The 22,733-nt window shown below is 38.1% G+C and overlaps 1 protein-coding gene across 5 annotated transcripts in view; it reads left to right on the forward strand.

The window, feature by feature from the left end:
• SPOP (speckle type BTB/POZ protein) overlaps positions 1–11,824 on the forward strand; it is a 79,621-nt gene extending 67,797 nt beyond the window's left edge. For all 5 annotated transcript variants that reach the window (XM_083376658.1, XM_083376661.1, XM_083376657.1 and 2 more), the window contains exons 5-11: positions 230–381; positions 680–807; positions 4,105–4,282; positions 6,540–6,595; positions 8,289–8,411; positions 10,244–10,386; positions 11,552–11,824. In XM_083376658.1, coding sequence (XP_083232784.1) covers positions 230–381; positions 680–807; positions 4,105–4,282; positions 6,540–6,595; positions 8,289–8,411; positions 10,244–10,386; positions 11,552–11,696 — 925 coding nt within the window. In that variant the 3' untranslated portion in view covers positions 11,697–11,824. The remainder of the gene's footprint in view (positions 1–229; positions 382–679; positions 808–4,104; positions 4,283–6,539; positions 6,596–8,288; positions 8,412–10,243; positions 10,387–11,551) is intronic.
• The last annotated feature ends 10,909 nt before the right edge of the window (positions 11,825–22,733 follow it).

Below are 22,733 nucleotides of genomic sequence, written 5' to 3' on the forward strand. Positions count from 1 at the left end.
TAAGTGTGGCATAGCAATTTCCCGTGATCAACTGCAAAAAATCAAAATTTCGTTGACTAAAATGTAAGAAGTATAATAAAACACTTTGTAATTCAGGATATGATTTTTGAAAAGAAAACAATCTGTAGAGAGAAAGTTGTTTTACTATAGTTGAATATATATAGAGAGAATATATATATAGAGAAATATATATAGAGAGAAAATGAACATGATTTTTCTGCTTTTGCAGGTGTTTGCGTGTGAACCCAAAGGGCTTGGATGAAGAAAGTAAAGATTATCTTTCACTCTATCTTTTACTGGTCAGCTGTCCAAAGAGCGAAGTCCGAGCCAAATTCAAGTTCTCTATTTTGAATGCAAAAGGAGAAGAAACAAAAGCAATGGGTATGGATAGCTAGTAACTGGGTACTTATATTTTACTCATACCTAAACAGAGCAGAAAATAGAGACTTCTGTTTTGTGTGTCTTTGAATTTCATTTTTTCTTTCTTTCTTTCTTTCTTTCTTTCTTTCTTTCTTTCTTTCTTTCTTTCTTTCTTTCTTTCATCTATCTATCTATCTATCTATCTATCTATCTATCTATCTATCTATCTATCTATCTATCTATCTATCTATCTATCTATCTATCTATCTATCTACCTACCTATCTTTTAAAAAATGCCAACCTCTTTGTATGTTGCCAGAGAGCCAGAGAGCTTATCGGTTTGTGCAAGGCAAAGATTGGGGATTCAAGAAGTTTATTAGAAGAGATTTTCTTCTGGATGAGGCAAATGGGCTCCTTCCTGATGACAAGCTCACTCTCTTCTGTGAGGTAAGATATAGAATCTCATGGTTTCATTTGGGAAGGTGTTTATAAAAATAGTTTTGTTATCTCAGTTCCTATCATAAATCTAACTTTTCATCATAAAGTTGGCCTTTGGTTGGAACTTCAAACATCTCCCTTGTGGCTGAAGGTTTGGATGGATCAATTCTTCTGGAGGAGTTGGTTCTTGAAATACCTAGGTGCCACACTATTTAGAATTTGAATTTTGAAATCTGTTGGTAACCAAGTAATCCCTTACAAAACTGACATTATATGGCATGGTAGCTCTTATCCATTAGCTTGCTTGTTGCTGTGTTTTGTACCTGCTACAGCTTCCAGGTAGTGTTCAGATGTAAAAGAAAACAAAAAATCTTGCCGTAAGCATTTTTTGACAGTTTAAAAATACAGACCTGATTCACAAACAGAACTTGCATTCACTGATTGTTGCTGCTAAGGTGGATTCAGCTAATTCCTTCCAGCTGGAGGCTCCCCAGCTGTTTTGGGGGAAATACATTTTTGTTTTGGTTGCTGCTCTACTAACTTGCTCTGAAGACTCAATGACAAGACTTGGTGAAATAAGAACTATGTGAATGCCCCGGTTTCCTTTAAACTATTTCTTGCTGGGGAAAAGTTTGTTATGTTATTAAACTTCTGTGGCACATATGATAGATTGTCCATTGGCTCAACCTCCTGCCTGATTGTAGCAGGCTATTTGTCTGCATTTATTTGATGTTTCTGTTTTGCAGTCTGGATCCCTTGTGCATGCAGAAGGGTGTGGTTGGCATGTCAAAAAGAAAAGAATCAGAGTTAAAACAATTCTTGTTTAATAAGTAGTAGGGACTGCTACATATGACTGCAGATACTATTGGATGCAATCCAACTAAAATCACAGGATTTTAAATTCCATGGATTTTGATGATAGAAGTTTCAATACATGTAAACTTTTCTTTGGAATCACCATCCTCTCAATGCTGAATTTTGTCTAGATTTATGTGAAAATAAAAACACTTAAAATAGTTACATCACTGTGGTAGTCACAGAGTATTTTGAGATATTGAAATTGAAATAATGAGAAATTGAAATATATAATAAAAAAGCTTTAAAAATACATTTTCTATGAAGGTTTCCACATGCTATGAAAGTAAATTGTGCAGTAAATAAGTAAATTGTATTCTAAAGCACAAGTTTACTTTAAAGCAAACAGAAGTATTAATGTAATGCTTTATTGTAGTCTTTTTCGAATATGTGGGATAGCATCTTCCAAAATTTCCAGAGTAACCAGGGCAGTTATCATGCTGCCTAAGAATTAGATACCAGGTTAGTAGTACAGTATATCTACAGTTTATCGAGATGGAGAAGAATGTTTTACACTGAGAAAGATTTTTTTTCCAATTCAAATTTTTTTCATTGATTTCTAAAAGTACTCTTAACAATCTGCCCCACTCCTGGTTTACACAAGAAAGACTAAACAGCCACTCTAAATAAACATAAACTGCTCTAATACTTTCCCTAATAATTACATTTCCCCAACTTCAACCAGTAAAGAAAAATAAAGGCTGATCTCAGAAATCTTGTTGGTCAGATCTGGTTTGCGCTTGAAGGGGACCCATTCAGGGAATGCCAGTATAAGGAAAATGAAAGAGAATCCTGGAAGAATACAGTGGCGGCCATTTCCATGTTGCTGTTAGGAAACTATATGGATTTGGTCCTAAAATCATGGGGGTGACTTGAAGTTGGCTAACCATTTTAATTAAAATAATAAGGGAATGTTGGGATTGCCTTTGCTAAGCAGTGCCATCATTTGATTTGCACTTTAGAAATGCATTACTTAGTGACATAAATTCTGGTCCCACTTGCTTTTGCCAAAGGGGGACCTTTTTCAATAACTTTCAGATATGGTTTTGGGTATGCTTTTGTAGAAGAACCATGTATCAGATTGATTTCAGATTTCTTCATAGTTTTAAATTCACAGCTAATAGTCACAATGGCACTTTTCTTTTCATACGTTCTGAACACTTTGGGCTGAGTAGTGGTAGTTGGAAAACAGTGTTTTCCCCTAGCTTTGAGTTTGTTCTTCCTACAGATCAACTATTCTGCTACATAATCTGCCCGAGTAGATGGATTTTTGATTACTATCAGAGATAGTATTTTTTTTTCTTTGTATATTCAAAAATGAATTAGCTTTTAATTTGTGAATCTGTGCACTGTTTAATTTATTTATTTATTTATTTATTTATTTATTTATTTATTTATTTATTTATTTATTTATTTATTTATTTATTTTAATTCCATTTATATCCCGCCCTTCTCCGAAGACTCAGGGCGGCTTACAAGCTTAGCAGTAGCCTTCATTCTATGTATATGCCTGCTTATTAGGGCTTTCATACACCCCCCCAAGCAGCATTATTACAAAGTCAGCTTATTGCCCCCAACAATCTGGGTCCTAATTTCAGTCTTCCATTATTGGAGCCTGGGTTTTGTTCTTTCTTGGGGACCATCAGATGGTACGCCAGCTCAGAAAGGCATGGGACTAGTGATAAATATTAACTTGCTGCATTCTGCTGGCTTATCGCTTGAGAAGTTGCCTAATAGAGAAGAATTTTAAGATATGCACATCTACATCTGATCAATCATTTGGGAGATTTGGCCCAAACTAGCATAAAATTGAATTTTCATTTATCTGCACGTATGATAGTTTACCACTTAGATTCATACAGCAATCTAAATCCAGGATTGCAACAGAAATTTCTACATTTCTCCATATGCTCTACTCATGCAGACTATATTATGGCTTAAATTGAAAGGCTTCTTCACACAAATTGCTAAACAGATCCCCACAACACACTGAACCATAAATTACATGAAGCTATTTTGCCTATTATGTGAACCAATCCCCTATTTATTAAGTGACCATTGGGGATGGGTATAGAAGACTTGATAGATCTTTTCTGGGAGAGACAGAGAGGGATTATAGCAAACTGATTATATTGCTATAAAACCCTATAAAATAGGTTTTCTGTGGTGCCTCTTGAGTTTTGCTCAATGTTGTACGAATGTGTATATTTCATATACTGTCTTGAAGTGGTTGATAATCTCTCTTCATTTCAGTGTGGTGAACTTGCATATAGACAATGGTTCAGAGAGCAGGTAGGAAAACTCAAACTTTTCCTATGTGTTGTTGGGTTCTCTTAAAAAAAAGTGTATTGCTCTGGATTTTTTTGTGTTTTTTAATTCAGTTCTTCTAGATTTTTTGCTGCTATTACCAGTATGTTTATAAAGAGCATGGGCTTTTATGCTTCCTTGCAGGTGAGTGTAGTACAGGATTCTGTCAATATCTCTGGCCAGAATTCCATGAACATGGTGAAGGTACCTGAATGCCGCTTAGCTGATGAGTTGGGAGGCCTTTGGGAAAACTCTCGCTTCACAGACTGTTCCTTATGTGTAGCAGGCCAGGAGTTTCAAGCTCACAAAGCCATATTAGCAGGTTGGTATTGACACAATTTGTTGTAGTGGTTACGGCATCAGGCTAGAAACCATGAGAGTGTGAGTTCTAGTGCCACCTTGGGCAGAAAGCCAACTGGGTGACCTTGGCCCAGTCACTTTCTTAACCCTAAGCAGGAGGCAGTGGTGAATCGCTTCTGAAAAACTTTGCCAAGAAAACTGCAGGGATTTGTGCAGCAGTCTCTGAGAATCGGATATAACTGAACAGAAGAAAAAAATATTGACAGATGCAAAAGGTAACAGGATGACAAATTAGGGGCAAGCTGAATGCTTGGACTTGTACCTTATAGCCTTTTCCAAGTCATCCTTCTTTTAGGATTTGCATATTCTCCCCCTCCCCAGAAAACTCCATTCTTTTGGCTGCCATGCACACTGTCTTGCAAGGTGGCCAACACCTTCAGAATAACATGGCTCTGGGGCTGCTTGTCACTCTGTGGCTCAGGCTCTTCGGCAGCTCTGGGGCTGTAACATGAATTGCAGCAAAGCCATAGCCAATTTGACCCAGCCAAGGAGCATAGTAGAAAGCCCCAGCCCCAAATGCCTTTGAGTACCCTGCTATCTTGCATCTGCTGCCCCATCACCATCTTTTTCCTCCCATGTCTGGCCTAGCCCTTTGTGAAGCAGCTGTTGGCCACTTGTAAAGAAACTACTGTTCATGACCAAAGGGTGACAGCCTCATGTGTCCAGCATTTGTTTCACAAAAGGCCAGGCCAGGCATGCTTGGTCAGCAGCAGGAGAAGGAAGGCAGCAAAGGCCAGCCAAGGATGGCAGAGTGCAGACTACAGGGAGCACAGTACAGGGACCACAGGTAGGAGGGAAGTAGGAGTTGGTGGGAGTTGAAGTGCCTCTATAGTCATAAGTGTGGGCAGGCTGCCAAGTACTCAAATTTTGATCATGTGATCACGCATGCACTTCAGTTTTATGGACAGGTCATAAGTACCATTTGTTTAGTGCTTAAAGGTAAAGGTAAAGTTTCCCCCGCACATGCGTGCTAGTTGTTTCCATCTCTAGGCACCGGTGGTCATTTCCGTTTCAAAGCCGAAGAGCCAGCGCTTGTCTGAGGACGTCTCCGTGGTCATGTGGCCGGCATGACTAGATGCCAAAGGCGCACAGAGCACTGTTACCTTCCCACTGTAGTGGTCCCTATTTTTCTACTTGCATTTTTTACGTGCTTTAGAACTGCTAGGTTGGCAGAAGCTGGGACGAGTAACAGGTGCTCACGCGGCACTCAGGATTCGACCCGCCAAACTGCTGACTTTCTGATCGACAAGCTCAGCGTCCTAACCCACTGAGCCACCGCATCCCTTTAGTGCTTACATAACTTCAAACAATCATTGAATGAATGGTCATAAGCTGAAGACTGCATGCATTTTAAATTCTTCTGAAGTTCCAGATCAAAAGATTAAGGTTTTGTCATTATTGGGGAAAGATTTCTAGGTTCTGTATAGAGTTTGTTCCTGTTGCTGCAAAATAAGATTGGATTTTGAAAGATGGGTGCTCCAGCTTGCATATTTTATATAGATTGCAGAATCCATCTCTATCTGGTACAGCAGGGGTCCCAATCCTCAGGCCATAGCCCATTACCAGGCCATGGGCCTATTTGGAATTGGGCTGCGTGAGTGGCTGGCTGGAGCCTGTGTGTGCACATGTGCAGCTCAACTTGCATGAGCAACAGGCCAGTGGGCACTCATTCAATTTGCATGAGCATCAGGTCAGTGAGCACTCTCACATGTACATTGGCCCGCTGCTAACACGGCTCCCCTCTCCCCCCCTCACTGGGCTGTCAACCCACAAAGGTTGGGGACCTCTGTGGTACAGTATATATGGATGCTTATTGTGTTTGATTATTTCTTAATTTAGTACAAATCACACACAGCCTGTATATTCTGTGGTGATAAGCACACAACAACACAAAGGTTACCTCTAGTGTAAGAAGAAATGGAATTGAGAAAATCTGAAAATTGAATTAGCTGAATTCCAGAGTTTCTTTTATCTCTTTGCATAGGAGGGAATAAATTGCTGGGAAAGCATATGCATATTCCCTTGGGCAGAAATTTTGATTTGATTCTCTTGCGAGTATACCATTTATTTTTTACTTGTCCCTTTTATACATTACTTGAATTTGCAAGTACTGATGGTATGTATCAGTTCCTCTCTAAAAAGGAGTATCTGTTTCACATTTTTAAAATGGGTTTTTTTTCCTTTCCATTTTTCCTTATGCCAATCCACCATGCCTGCAGCCCGTTCTCCAGTTTTCAGTGCAATGTTTGAACATGAGATGGAAGAGAGTAAAAAGGTAAGCCATGGAGAAGAGCTGTCCAGACAGGAAGATACTGTGGAAACAAACTTTAGCTAATAACTGAAAGGTATTGCAGACTTTTGACCTCAACCCACAAAGGTCCTGCTCAGACAAGAGAGGCTCAGTGAAATGTAGTCTTGTTAATGTGTCAAGGTTGACAAGGCATTTTTCTCTGGGAACAGAGAAGAGAGACGAATCTAAATTGCAGCTTGGATAGTTAGTTTTCTATAGTGGGTTGGCAAGAGATCCATCATTGCTCATGCAAACAAACTGTCAGTGTTATTCGGCAATTGATTTTAAGTTCTTTATTTCCAGCAGTTAGATCTGAAGCACTGGATACTAATCTGAGATTGTAGTCTTGGTGAAACTGAATAGAGTCAAAGTCCAAATAAATGTGTAAATGTTACTTGTTTTATGTATATGTATATGTATATGTATATGTATATATCTCAGAAGGGTATGACTGACTGATGAAGACTAATGAGTCCGAAATGCATATCAGCCTCCCTAAATTCTTTGTTAGTAATTTACACACACACACACACACACACACACACATATATTATGGTGTAAACTCTTGAGAAAATTGAGAAAGAAAATTCTTTAAAATAACAACTAAATGAAATCATACTGAAAATGTATTTTATTTATTTATTAAATTTATATGCTGCTCATCTCTCTTTTCAAAGTGACTTTGGGAAAAAACTGATCTTCTGCTTAGAATGATTCTATAACATTGCTAGTGATTTTTTTTATTACATAGGTAGACTTGGAAGAAAAAACAGGCTAAGGAGGAAGTTGTAGTTTGTCTTCTTACAGAGCTAGAAGGGATACATGAAACCTGAACTATGTTTGCATGTAATTTTGCAGCAGGCCATATAAATATGGGCCCTTAAACTTTGGGTCTGGCACATAGAAACATTCCAAAATTTGCCATCAAATTCATTTTTTCCAGTGATGTAATGAGAAAAGTATTAAATATTTTTACACTCAAATTAACAAATGAGCTGGATGACTTAGAACAAGGGTGTCAAATTTCATTGAGGGCCGCATCAGCATTGCGGTTGCCCTCAAGGGGCCGGCTGGGTATGGCCTGGGTGGGCGTGGCCTACTGGGTGGGCGTGGCTAGAGTGCATATGACCTACTGGGTGGGCGTGGCCAGCTCTACATCGTTCGCATCAAGGGTGCCTATGGGGGCCCGGGCAGGAGTGGGACAGATCTGAGGGTCTCTGGCAGAAGGAGGGTCTCTGGGCCAGGGCCAAGGCAGAGGGGGCCATTCCCTCACTGTTTCCAGGATGGCTTCGCGGGCCACATGAAACCACTTCGCGGGCCTGATCCGGCCCCCGGGCCTTGTGTTTGACATGTCTGACTTAGAATCTCCATAGACTGCTCAAATTAGCTGTTAGTTTGACTTTGAAATAAGATATAAATAAAAATCAAATTTAACCTGTTTTCTTAACCTTAACTTATCTTTTTGAAGAAAAATCCTTGCGTTCACCTAAAGTCAGGTGCAGCCATCAAATCTGAAAGATTTGAGATGCCGAGAGTCACTAAATAAGATGAGAAGTGATATAAATACAAATAAACAGGTTTGCACCCCTGCTTACAGAGAGTTATTTCTGTTGAAAGAGAGGCTAGGAAAGGTTTCTGTTGCCTCAGAAGAATAATCTTCCTCTTTTCTCTGGTGCAGAATCGAGTAGAAATCAATGATGTGGAACCTGAAGTTTTTAAAGAAATGATGTGCTTCATTTATACCGGGAAGGCACCTAATCTTGACAAAATGGCTGACGATCTGCTTGCAGCTGCTGACAAGGTAAAAGGGAAAGTTAGCTGTATTACCTTCTAGAAAAACAAAAATTGGGAGAAGCTAGAATAGAGATGATGTCAACATATTTGGGGTATTTTTTAATTGCCCATCTTAACTCTTGTTTTGTACTTCCTCACATTCTTGAGTAGGTATATATTAAGTTTTTATCTTTTGGAACCCCGATATTATAAGCTGAGCCCTATTGAAGTAGAATGTAGCAAACCCATAAGTCTATTGTCAGAGAGGATAGCATAGGCAGAGGAGACCAGTTAGGATAAAAAAACATGACAAATTTCCATCACAGCATATTCTAACCCCAAATCATCTGTACTAGTCTGCAACCACTTACTATTGTTTTACATACCTTAATATTCTGATGTTAAGATTAAATTGGTGGATATCGGTGAAACAAAGTTATATTTCTCTTTCTTTATACATACTTCAGGGAATAACTTAAAATTGTTCTCGTCAAACTCCACGTTGGCCATCTGTCTCCAATCTAATATTCTCCCTGAATTTCCAGGTTCTATACGTAATTGTATCCCAGCACATCAGGAAGTAGCTAGGCTGCAGGTATGGTGCTAGAAGCAAAGCCATGATGGGGACATAGCTTAGAAGGATGCGTTTCCAGAAACATGAATTATTTGTGTAGCTTTTATCCAGTAAACAGTAAAAAAAACCTTGAGATCTAAGCCATGTTTTTAAGGGAAGAAAGCACACATGAATTTTAGATAGAATATGGCACTTGAGTTGTTAACTTTTTTAAGTAAAAAAAAAGTCCCTTAAAAATTGAAATATTCTTTGTCTTTTATATAGAACATCTTTTCCCACCATTCATCCATTTGTACTTACTTACACAGCAAAAGCCTATCTTGATTTTCCAGCACGGTTGAGGATTAAATACGTTTAGTACCCACTTAGCTTCAGCAACACTTACATAACCCCAGTAGAGATGGGGTACTGAGGAGGGCTTTAATTGTTGAAGAGGATTTGTTATTTTTTTATATAGTTCCTTTTTAGAAACATCTCTGGGTGTCTTTTTAAAAACAGAAAGTAAAACCTTTTATGGCAGCACATAAAACCTCTTAATACTTGCCCAAGAAGTTAGGGAACAGTTTGTTCTGTCTTCCTCCAGTCTCTTGGGAAAATTACGTAATTGTTCTATAAACAAAATGCAATGCCTATTTGAAACCCCAGAGACCTGCCATTGGGCTCTTGGGTGAAGATGTGATTAGAGAGTTCAATTTGTCTTTCCAATGTTTATGAGGAGAATGGGAAGACATGCTGAGATGCTGTGGTACCTAAAGAGCTAATATAGGTTCACATGCAAGCATGCATATTCCCTGTGCTCAGATCTTCAAAGTTCAGCAAAGAAAATAAATTCTGCAAATCAATTAGTGTATTTTTTAAAATTCTAGTTCTGGGACTGAGGATTGGCCCTAATTTGAATATTTTTTAGCTAAAAAGAAGCAGAGCAATGTGAAGGAAGAAGTGTAGCACTGTTCCTGTTTTTAATTTCTTGGCATTTATTTAAGCAATAGGATTTCTCATTCTTTGTGAAGAACATTGACTGATACCCAGCATCCATATATGATTGTGCATCTGTTAGTTCTTAAAGATTCTTACTATATAATGGGGGATGGGATTAGATCCAAAATGGATGTTTACTGAAGTCCCATTTAAATCCACAGATACTTAAGCTAGTTATATTGTAAGCATGATTATCCAACTCACTATGCTTTGTGGGGCTGTGTTCTGATGTTGTTTCATGTTACCAGAAAGTTATGAAGAACATGACATGCTTGTTTAAATAGTCCAATTTTTGGTATCTTTTTTAGTATGCTTTGGAACGTTTGAAAGTGATGTGTGAGGATGCTTTATGCAGCAATTTGTCAGTGGAGAATGCAGCAGAGATTCTAATTCTGGCTGATCTACACAGTGCTGACCAGCTAAAAACTCAGGCAGTTGACTTCATAAACTAGTAAGTGAGCTTTCTTTTTTGTCTCTAGGGAATTAAATCTAGCAAGGACAATTTTCAAAGCAATGTTTGGCATTTTACTTAAGTTAGGATGGGTGGAGCAATGGCGCAGTTATGACACTGGGCTTGTTAGCTGGAAAGCTGATAGCCTGGGTTCAGGACCCAAGCGCTGCATGATGGGGTGAGCTCCCGTTCTCATCGTAGCTCCTGCCAACCTATCAGTTCGAAAGCATGTAAATGCGAGTAGATAAATAGGTACCGCTTCAGTGGGAAAGGTTACTGCGTTACATACTTTCATGCAGGCCACATGATGACAGAAGCGTCTCAGACAAAGCAGGCTTCCTCGGCTCAGAATCAGAGATGAGCACCATCCCCTTGAGTCAATCACGACTGGACAGGGGAAACCTTTAAGCTTTTTTTTTTAAGTTAGGATATTTTTCCAGAGTCTGCACCACTAGAGTACCTTAGAATTCTCTTTATTTTTCTCAGCATAGCAAAGTTGATTGGGGATGATGAAATCTGCATTCAGATCCTCTGCAGGATACCAGGGGAAAGGGTTATGTCTAAGAGTAGCTAAAAGTTCTCTGTCAAGATTAGTTCCTACCCTAAAACGTTGTCATCAACTCTGAGAGATGGAAAATAGCCAAGAGCTGTTCAAATGATGGTTCTTCTCTTGAATAAACAGATTCTTACTATAGCTTTCCTCAAGATGGTTCTGTCCAGTTGTGTTAGAGCTGTAGCTCTCAGGATTTATCATCCAACAGCTTTACTGCACATATAGATGAAGCTCCTTTTTGGAAAGGGAAGTTTACTCAATGTTTTTTGCCAAGAAAGTTGGTAGATGCAGTAATACTAATTCTTCTTTATCCCACTTGCCTGGGATTATTTGTCTTTTTAGTTTACCATGTTTTATTGTATGCCAAAGTCACAAATATTTGACTTGGATGGCCATAAAAATGTAATAAATACTGTAAATAAATATGCCTCAAAATAGTCCTGCAGGAATAGAAACATCTTTATTAAAGAATAATGTCCAAAATGCATAGTGAAAAATACATTTCTTGTGTCAAGAGACATTTTCAGATAGGTAATATTTAGCTGAGATGTAGTTGATTTTCATTGACATTTTTCAATCTGGTAATCTTGAATTCTTGATTATTATTTTCAGCCATGCTTCTGATGTCATGGAGACTGCAGGCTGGAAGTCGATGGTAGTATCTCACCCTCATTTGGTAGCAGAGGCATATCGTTCACTGGCCTCTGCACAGTGCCCCTTTCTGGGACCCCCACGCAAACGGCTGAAGCAATCCTAAGGCTGGGTCCCCCACTCTACAACACTCTGTTTTTTTCGTAAAAAAATTTGAAGTAGCAACAGAAGCAGTTGCTTCTCCAAACTTGACCACCAGGTAGATGATGCAACCCGTGGAGCTTTTTACTTTGTTTTGGGTGGGTCAGGGTGGGTTGGGAGGAAGAGTGTTTTGGGACATGCAGACTTCTAAAAACAGTACCAAGTCAACTTTGGGGCAAATAGGGGAGGGATACACTTTGGGTAGAGGGGACTATTCAACCTTCTGTTGCTGCATTTTCTGTGTATTTTCCTTTGAATGGTTGAGTCAAGAACTTAAAAGTTGACCAGGCATACAATTCCACAATCTTTAATGGAATTTAAAGTAAATCAACAAGAGGCTTCTTCATCTGACAGCACAGAAGAAATTGGCATGCTTGGAGCAAAGAAGACATTTTCCTTTGTTTGGGAAATCAACTGGGGAATGGGGGAAATGAGTTGGCTGTGGCAAACCAAATCCCTTGAAAGGAAGCATCAGTGAAAGATTTTTGAAACAAGGACAGACCTTCCAGCCCTACTGAGATTTCTGCATTTACCGTCCAGCCATGATGAGACAATTGCTGTGTCTTGTACATGAACTGGGATGGGGGGAAAAGAAGCAAATGAATAAATCTTGTCAAAATGACAGCTTCTTAAAAGTTCTGATGAAGGGACTGTTCCAGGATACACTTTCTGGAAGACAGGGGTAGGATGGAAACAGCCATTATCAGCTTTCAGGAGCGATTGGAGTTCCTCTTCACTTGGAATGGAATATCCAAGAACAATGGTTAATTGTTTAGATATTGTGGGAGCTTTGTTCTTCCCTTTTCCTTGCTTCATTTGTTTTGTTCTCAACTCCCGTGATTCCTCCTCCAAGCCCAATTTTTTTTGGTTTGGTTTTTTAAAGAAATTTTAATTGTTCATGAATACTCGTGTCAAAGGTTTCTTGTTCTGAGTTGCTAAAAACAAGTGAGTGTTTGTATTCATCTACTGGTTTGTAGTAATTTTGGTCCTGTTTCATTTTAAACCCATTTTCTGTTACAGGTAAAATGTTCCAAAATTGTGGTAAAGCTCTTTTTCTCCTTTTGAGTTTTTTTTTTTTTTTCGGAGAGGGGAAGGCTGGGGCGGGGGGGGGGGAATAATTACTCTTTTGTACTGTATGTTGCTATGTCTTGTTTTCATGGGTTTTATTTTTTTTTATTTTTTTTTAAAAAAAACATTTTCTCCAAGTTCAGATTTAGTTTTATGTGTCTGTTTTATTGATGCAAATATTGCACCCAAAGATGATAGTAGCAGATGCTAAGGCATTGGTTTAATACTTTGGTAAGATCTTGCTCTGAGAGTTTCCCTCTCCATGGTCATGAAGGCTGGTATTAGTTCTACAGTATTTTTTTTCTCTTTTTCCTTTTCTACAAAGGAAATTGGCTCAAGAGAAAAGTACCTGAATCTCTCAGCTTATTGGATAACTACATATCACTTGGGACGGAAAGAGTCTGTCCCATATGATCCTCATTTTATGTCTAAGCCTGAGAAAAAAATAATCCCTAAAGAAAAGCAGAAAGGTAATATGGTATGGAGGAACACTCCCCCAAATTAGTTACTATAACAATTTACTCTGCTGATAAGCATAAGATTTGCATTTTAGACAATGGTAGTTCAGTTGATGCATTGCTTTTTCGGACATGTCCTCAAAATCCTTTGCCTAATGTTGCTTTGCCTCACTAGAACAATGAAGTAAAGGTAAAATATCCCTCCGATACAGAGATGGTTTCTGGGAGATTTTTTTCTTTTTCTTTTTATTCTAGTGCACAATCTTCGGCTTTGTGATGGTCTTCCATGCAAATACTGACCAGATTTAATCTACCTAGCTTTTCAGCCAGATACTGCTACCTAGTGAGGAGTACCTGGACAGAACTTTTAAACTTGTTCCTTTTTTAGGGCCTCATTTATTTTTCCCATTTGATGTCCCAGCTCACCAACTTCAGTTTTCAGTCTTCCTTTTCAACCTGATTAAACTTTTTATAGCTTGTGAACGTTCTTTGCTTTCACTAGACTCTTTAATAAGTCTTTTGGTCCCAAATAATCTGTGTACAAGATATTTTGTACAAAACTTTGAATTTTCCTTTGCATGTTGTTATCTCCTTTTTATTTTACCAGTGGCTTTGTGCTTTTAGAAAATGTTCACTTCCTTTGAAAAGCTGTGGCTGCCTTATAAAATGGAGTAGGGGGTAACACTAGTGAAAGTGGAACCCAGTGTTCTGTCATCTTTATGTTCAGATAGATGCGACAGTCCTTCAGGTAGAAACGGTTTCAATTTTAAGCTGCCTTAATAGAGAACTGTGCCAGTTAATGGTCCTATATCTGGCAGAAGTTCTCCAGAAGGAGAAAACAGGACTGTTAATCATGAAGCAGAGCAAGCCAGAAAGGAAGTTAATGAGCAAGTGATTTGTATACTAACAAGCAGAAGTATATAGAGAAAGGAAATTCTTGACTCAGAAAATATCAAGAAAGAAGAGGAGTTTGAACTTAACTTAGAATGGAACTGGAAGCCCATGCCGGAAACAGGAGTGAAATAATCATCTTTATTAGTGGACAAGTATTAAAGAGGTGGATTAAGATTCTGGAAAACTCCTGAACAAACTCTTGCCTCCAACAGAAATGGGCTATTTTTAATCCCATCATCCCTGTTGTGAACTGGAGGTGTGTGTATGTATGTATGTATACATACGTGTGTGTGTGTGTGTGTGTGTGTGTGTGTGTGTGTGTGTGTGTAGGGATATATGTACCCATGGTTCTATACTGTTTACTCTTTCTCAGAAAAAAAATTGATTCAAAAATGACACGTGGTGGTGACTCAGGTGGGAATTTTCAACTTCCTCTGCACAACATTAAAAAAAAGATGCCTAAAGTAATTGTCACATGTATGACAGGCTGATCAACACACTCTCAGCAAAAATGCCTTTAAAAAACTGACTTTAATAGCTAAAATATTATTTTTTACTGGCATCTTTCTAAATATAATTACCCTTATTAGCATTTTAAGGAATAGTTAATAGCTTCTGTGTGTTGTGAGACAGAGCCCTCCCTTCCATGTCGATTAGAACTGAAAGGCATTGAAGTACAGCAGCTTATGGAGAGAAGAGGAGGGCCACTTGCAGAGGACAGATTGTGTATCTTTGGCTAACGTTTTAGACAGTAACTATGGATCTTCCATTCTAAGAGACAGATTAACATGGAATCATTGCTTTTGACCTTCTTGGAGAAAAAAGGAAACTTTAAATTTGCTTGAAGCCGTTAGGCTTACACCATTCGTGTTCAGCAAAATTCCAGTAAACCCAATTTCCCTGCTTAAACAGCATTTTGAATAAGAAAGTAAGATCACATCTGCTTCTCTAGGTATGAATAAAAGAGTTGCTGTAATTACTCCCAAAAAAGAAGCCGGGTTGTTTACCAAAAGGTTTGCTGTTACTTGACAAAGATTTCATCCCCATTGGATTTGCAAGAGCAGCTATAACTGCTCAGGGAGTCTCTTGCCTCAGCTTCCACTCGGAAGATGCAGACATTCTTGCAAGAAGTTAAACGGACTTTGACATCACCAGCCTTGCCTTCTCTTCAGGGAGGCATTTGACTGGAAAGTGAGGCTGGTTTTGGCAATCACCTTCCTGGGGGAACGATAGGCTCCGGGGCAAGAAAGGCAACCTCTTTGGGGACCTGTGTGGCCTTTTGTTTCCCAGAGGAAAGAAGATCGAGAATGCGCATCCTCAGTAGCTTAGGAGACTTCTTCCAAGCAAGGAGGGGAAATCTTATTTCTGTGATTTCAAGGGTAGAGACACAATCAAGGAGAGTGATGGAGCTTGCCATGGTTCATTTAATAGAGGTGTAGGATCCTGGGATAATAGAAGTATAATTAGAATAGGAAATAACCAAAACATACTTTTGAATCCATATTTGTTTCTCTTAACATGTCCATTTCTAAATTAAAAAAGCTAAGATGATTTTAGACAAAGATTTGATGACAATTCAGAACAGGAAGGAGGAATTCTATCAAACATGTTCACCGATTCATTAATGCCACTTATTTCTGTTCTGGCAGGAGCTTGTTGTCAATAAAGAGTGTAAATGGATAAAATCAGGGAAAGGGAAAAATATAATGATAGGCTTCCAAGCTTCTTATTTTCCCATATCCAAAAAATGCCCTATGTCATAAAATGCTCAAATTGCAAGCCAGAATAATGTGTTGGTTTTCTCAGTTCTGCTGTAGCCTAACTGTAGTAGCCTTTTGTCCTATCCATTATGACTTTCTCATACTTAGAAAATTGTCATATTCATAAAATTAATAACAAAATACACTACGAAGTAAAGCAGACAAAGCTTAAGTCTGATGCTATTTTAGCTCTCTCATGCTGATTCTTTGCTCTATTCTGAACATCTTTTCTGTTAATTCGCAGCGTGAGATGTTTCTGTGTGTTCTAACCAGGAATAAGACTTGATGGGGTGCATTGTGCAAATACCAGGAGAAAATACATGTAGCAACAAACACTGAATTGGAGGAGGCATCGTTTAGAGTTATATTTGTAGTAAACAAAATAAGCAACAGAGCTGTGTCCTGATTAATAATCTCATCACTCACAATAAAACAACAATCTAGTAGAATATTCCTTATGAAGTAGAATGTTTCTTATGAATGCTGTACTTTAGATGCTAAGATTATAACACACAATGAAGACAAAAGCACAATTGATCTCGAGAGGGAGGAAGGTCCAATCAGAGCAGTCTGACAATAGAGCCAATTAGGTTAGGAGATGGTGGACTCTTTTTCAAGCAGAGAGTGGTTATCTGTTACTGATGCTGGATAGAGAATGAGATTCTGTGATCTAAATGGCTTATTCCAGCTATATGATTCTGAGGGAACATACAGAAAAATAAGAGCTGAAATAACCTACTACTCAAGTGGCACATACAAAAAGATTTGAAGATACATTGTGTTTAGGCTTTTGAGATGTTCCATTTTGCTTATGGTCTGTCTGGCCCATAAGTGTAAGAAATTTACCACAGGGAAAGTCTTCCTTGTTTTTTTGCTTATTGTAAAATTACAGGAGCCTGGTATGCATTGTTCTCTTCAAATGCTCCCCCCCCCCCCAGAACTGTCAGAATTCTAGCTGTTGAATAAATTTAGATATTAAGAGATATTCAGCACTTTTAAGGAGTGCAAATAGTATTTTAAGCATTGCAGAGACTAGTACACCTGTTCTATAAAACCCCAGACAAAATGGCAAAAACTGGACTGGTTTTTCTAAAAGATGCTCCAGGTTTAAGGCACCTGTTAACAATTCTTAAAACATGGGAAAAAACGTAGAAAATGGTGAACAGGATGTTGGAGGCTAAGAATTGTCCAGAGTTATGCCATATTATCAGAACAAGAGCATAATTTGTATTTATATATGATTGTGCTTATATTGGATATCTAGATTTGTGGTTTATACTACAACTCTTATTAGAAAAGAAATAGAAAATCACTTAAGGCTGACAGTAGCTTTAATATTGACCAAAGTGCACCAAATCTGTACCATCCAGATTTCAGTAAAAATAACATAATTGGAACTTTTCCAAGAAGCTTAATCATGTTTATAACTATCTTTAAAGTTGTGTTTTCTAAGGATCGAATGTTATTCATTTTAGCTATGAACAGATCACGGGATACTAACAACTTAATGTGGCTCTGTGGCTCAATTCTAGTATCAGATGAAGATGTATTTTCATATAGTGAAAGGACCAATTTTGAGAAGTTGTTGTATACTATATTACTATTTCTTATGGCAGATATTTTAGGTCTTAAATCTTAAAATACATAGATATGCTGTTACTGCAAGGTGGAGGGAAACGATATATGACTTAGATCACATTCTATATATTTATTTATACTCAGTTTCTATTCAATTGATAATCAAACTTCCCTAAATGGCATGGAGAATGCCAAAAAGCAACCCAAGAATATACAAATAGCCAAAGCCAAAATAAATATACCAAAACTGTAAGATGTCTTAATCAGTGCAAACTGGCATTGTGCAGCATTAAAGCTTTTTATTAGATATTTGACAAATAAAAATCTCTGGGATCAAAGTCTTTAGGGGGAAAAAAACTAGAGTGTTGTCACAGAGAAAGGCAAGGCCCTCCTCTCATTTCCATTGTATTACAGTTGGTAAGGTCATCTGGAAGATGGCATTTGGTGATATGAACTTAGAAACATGCAGTGATAAGTAACTCTAACTCCTGGTAAAGTGATCTTAGGGTGTTACATCTGTAGAGTACGACCTCCCCAAACTTGGTGCCTTCCATCCCATGTTGGTTTTCATCCCTCTCCAATCAATCAGGAAAAAGCAGCCCCACCCGTCTGCTGATCTAGCATGTTAGATACCGTAGTATCATGATTGGGAAGTTTAAGGATAAAGTCAGTTCAGCCTAATCCCCTTTCTCCATGAGATAATAGGAAGCTAATATTTCCTATATTCTCCAGAGATTAAAAAAAAAACCATTGTGAAAGATCCGTGCTGAACAAACAAATCAGTCTGATTTTTTTTATTCTGCCCTTGAGCTTAAACCTTTCCCTTAAACTAAAACAGATGGAGTAATGGGACGTGTATGATTTCAATAGAATACGGATGAACCAGGATGAAAAGATGTATGTGTCTGTGTGTCTCTATGTGTGTCTCTCTCTGGGTATATAGAGTGTCTGCCTAGTTTTCAAAGAATTAACATTTTGATATGTTATTCAGAAACAAGTTAATTCCTGCAAACTATTATCTCTAATCACAAAATATCTCACCTTTGAGATATATTTCCAGAAGTGGCATTACTTTTCCAAAGTTGGAGAACTAGAGCTGAGAACATCTGTCTGGGCAACTCTATATTTCAGGGAGCTGCTTAGGATCAGTATTTAAGAGAGAAAGCAGGACATGTTCAACAAAGCAAGTAAAAAAATACTTTAGTTCCTTTGAATAATATCTGTACTTTTAATACAGGGCTTTTCAACCGGTGGTACGTGTACCACCTGTGGCACTTTGCCACGTGGCAGATAATACGCAACTGTTAGCCAAGGCAACAGGGGAGGGGAATGAGGCAAAGTGACCCAAGCCTGAGGTAGAGGTAGCTGCAGATGCAAGACTCTCTGGGTTCGGCAGGAGCCAGCAGGGCTTCAGCTGATTGGCTCCAGGTGATTGGTGCTTCCAGAAGCAGCACAGCTGGAGGTGAACTGTAGAAAAAGGGGCAGGGAGAGGAGAAGCTATAAAAAGAGATAGTTTGGGCAGGAAAGGAGAAAAAAAGACAACAGGGAAAAAGAAGAGGTTAGTTGGCAGGGAGGAAACGGACAGAGAAGAAGCTGTTGCTGGAAGAAAAGGTCCGTTTGTTCATTTTCTCCAGGAGAATTCAATCAGCGCTGATGAAATGAAAAGCCAGCACGTCGGAAAGGAGGTGGGTTTATTTAGTTCTGGATCAGTTTGGAGCTTGATTGGGTTACCATAAGGATTTTTGTACAGTTTTTACAGCGTTTTGTAATTCAGAGGTCCTTTGTGTGCTTTGGTTATTGGAATATTTTAGGCTAGCAATGAGTCCAAAATGTTGACTTCCGTAGGTTTAATCCCTTTCCTTTAAACAAATATAATTCGTTTTACCTCCTTATAGTGAGTCTGTCTGTGGCTTTTAGAAAGTTTTCTTTGAAGATAAAAAGACTTAATTTTAAGGCTAAAGCTTTTCGCAATTGCCGGAACCTTTCAGTCTTGGATTGCAACATTGTGACACTTCACATGCCTGAGGCAGCTTAAAAGTAAAAAAAAAAGGGGGGGGTATGTGTTTGTTTATTTTGTGAGCCTTTCTTGCTTTGCACTTGATTCCTGTGTCTTTAAGGGTGCAGGGAACGGATTGGTGGGGTGTGTGTGTGTGTGTGTGTGCATTCTTACTACACTGTGGAAAGAGCTCAGAAGGGAGAGAGAAAGAAAGGCTGACCAGCTAGCTCAGGGATCTACAAACAACAACTCTAAGACCTGTGGACTTCAACTCCCAGAATTCCTCAGCCAGCCATGATGGCTGAGGAATTCTGGAAGTTGAAGTCCACAAGTGTTAAAAGTGCCAAGTTTGAAGACCACTGAGCTAGCTGATAGTGGTGCATATTAATAAACATGGATAAATTCATCATACATTTGTCAGTGCAAAGGGAAAATGATTCAGCAAAGGAACAGCCACCAAAGAAATTAAAAATGGTACTTTTTTTTCTTTTTCTCTACAGTTGTAATATTTTATTAGATTATAGAATAAAATAAAAAAAGCAAATAGTAGGACACATTGGGAAGGAAAAATGGGGGGAAAGTGAGGGGGAGAAAGGAAAAAGAACAGACTTCCTCTGTTGCAGTAGAAGGAAGCATTAACATTGAACCTCAACTTTTTGCTTTTCCATAATGTAAATTAGCCATTTCTATAACAACAAATGAATCTAATCAGTAAAATCCAACACACACACCCTCCTTTTTTTTTAGTCATCAAGTTTTTGACACCTTGCTAAGCACTGGTGGTATTCAAATATTGTCATGTCCCAAAAGTGGTACAATCTGTGAAAAGGTTGAAAAGCCCTGCTCTAACAGATCTGCAACCCAGTTTTCTCTGTGCCTGGGTCACACAGAAAATTCTTTTTTTCTATTAATACTGATTAATTAATTTGATAAATTGTTTTACTTTGAGATGTCTCTAAAAAGAGAAGTTACTTGGGGAAATTTTTCATATATGGTGTGTGGCATTGCTGCACTTAGTTATAAGGTGATCCAAGAGCTGTGCAAATACTGTGTTTTACGTTATACAGTCACCTCAGCTCTCTGGTAGTTCATAGGCTCTTTGGATTTTCATGTTTGAATTAAATATTAAGAGAATACATTTTGAGGCAATTGGACTTTTTCAGATTGAGAAGTATAGGCAAGCAGGCAGGTTTCCAAGTATTGGAAAGTTGTGTAACAAAGCAGCAATGCTTGAAGTAGTAGTTTCAGCCATAAAGAACATCAGAATAAATTAAAGGATTTCAAGAATAAGTGAACAATAAAAACATATTTTGGCAATTTCTGACCCAGTGTTAATTACACTCAGTGAATAGCTATGTCATGAGGGGTAATGGAGCTGTAGTCCAAAGTTCTGGAGCTCATCCCAGCCCTAAAACTACAGAAAAAAAGTTTTATAGCCATTACCTTTGATCCATATATGAAATAAATGTTTATTTAATCATCTTGCCCATCATTGCTCTTGGAGCTTCATCAAAAGGGGGCAGTACATCTGTGGATGATGAAGGATATGTCTTTATGGCCAAAGCAAGTTGTCCAGTAGCTCACTGCAACTATTTTGCTATTGCAGAGTCCCTTCAAATGGTTAATCAAAGATACCTTGAAGAGGGATGACTATTTGGTGATAGGACTTCTTATCCTCAAGCTTCATTTATCAACTTGAGAGTGTGGGTTTCAGTACCTTTTTAAAAATAAGTGGTAATTGATACAGCTGAAGCCATCTGGCAATGATACGATCAGGGCTGCAGCAAACTGTTTGTAAACCTCCCAATGCCCCTCCTGTCTGCCTTCAAAAGCCAAATTGCAGTTCTCTGTGTATGGCTTGTGTCATGCTAGTGCTACCATGGAGTGGTGTGAGCCAGATGCACAGTTGGGAGAGCTGAATCCCACAACAAAGGGAGTGTTTATGTAAAACATAAATTAGCTCCTTATTTATTTGTTTACCTAGCTACCAAACAAACAAACCACTTGCCATTTGAGCTCCTTGTAAGTCCAAAGATGGCAATAAACAATGTTCTATTTATTTGATTATTTAGGGAAACTCAAGTCACTTTTCTTCCAACTAGTCTACAGTAAAAATAGTTTTCCTCTTTTCCAATTCTGCTTAAAGTATGGTTCCCCAAGAGAATATACTGAACTTAGATTTCAGGTTTTCATTTTGTAAAATTGGTACCAAATTAGAATCCAACAAATCTTTATATTACATTTGCAGTTTGTCAAAAATATCAACCCTGTGGGTGTCCACAGATTTGATCTTTGGCAGTTCAGAAACAAATATGAATATAAATGGAATCTCAATTTCAATTCTAGTTATTTTTTAAAGCCTGTTTTTTTTTTAAAAAAGCTATTTTGACAAATATATGGCAGTTTTGTTGGCTAAAGAAAAAGTCTTGAAGTAGAATTTGAATGCAATTATATTTGTGATCTGTAGTATTTTTGGAGGTCTAGCAAAAACACTGGTATCCATGGAACTTTGGAGCCTAACATGTATCACTGCCTAAACTTTTATATGCCAGGCTATTTTGGTTGTGTTTTGCAATATATTTCAGTCCCAATGAGCTGTGCAAAGTGTACCAGTATTAACACTGACTAAGTTAATCACATAGGCATATCATGGAAATATAAATTGTCATTCGGCATATAAAAAGCTTACAATATAACTGGGATGAGGGACCTATAGATCTTCTAAACCTTAAATCCCTGCCTATATCACCAGTAACCAATATGACTTAGAGTCTCAGACAACTCAGAACTGAATTTCTATAGCAATTGACTAGCCAAAGTTTTAGAAATTCCATGCAGTGTCTCAAACAAGGTCAAGCCATCATTTTAAAAGTAAGAAATTTAATATATGGGCATAGGCAGGTCAGAAATAGGGAAATAGGAGTATACTACAACAGGCTGGACATTGCAAGGGAATTTAAAAAAATGTCAAGATACTTGCAAAGGTGTGACTGGAGATTAGTTTATTAAAATATACACTCATGGGCCAAACAGTGAAGCAACATATGAACAGGAAGGCATTTCATGGATTTAGTTATAGTTATCACTTAAGAGTTTTTGATCTGCCTCAGACACTCCTTTGAATATCAACAATAGCTGCTTCTTCATTGTAATTCCCTCGTTATATTATGCATTTTAGTTGTCTTCATAAAAATGTTGCCACAATACGGATTTTTGTTCTTATGGCCTATAGAGATGCTCTTTAAGCT

This window comes from Vipera ursinii (assembly GCF_947247035.1).
Source record: "Vipera ursinii genome assembly, chromosome: Z".
In the NCBI taxonomy this organism is placed as follows: Eukaryota; Metazoa; Chordata; class Lepidosauria; order Squamata; family Viperidae; genus Vipera; species Vipera ursinii.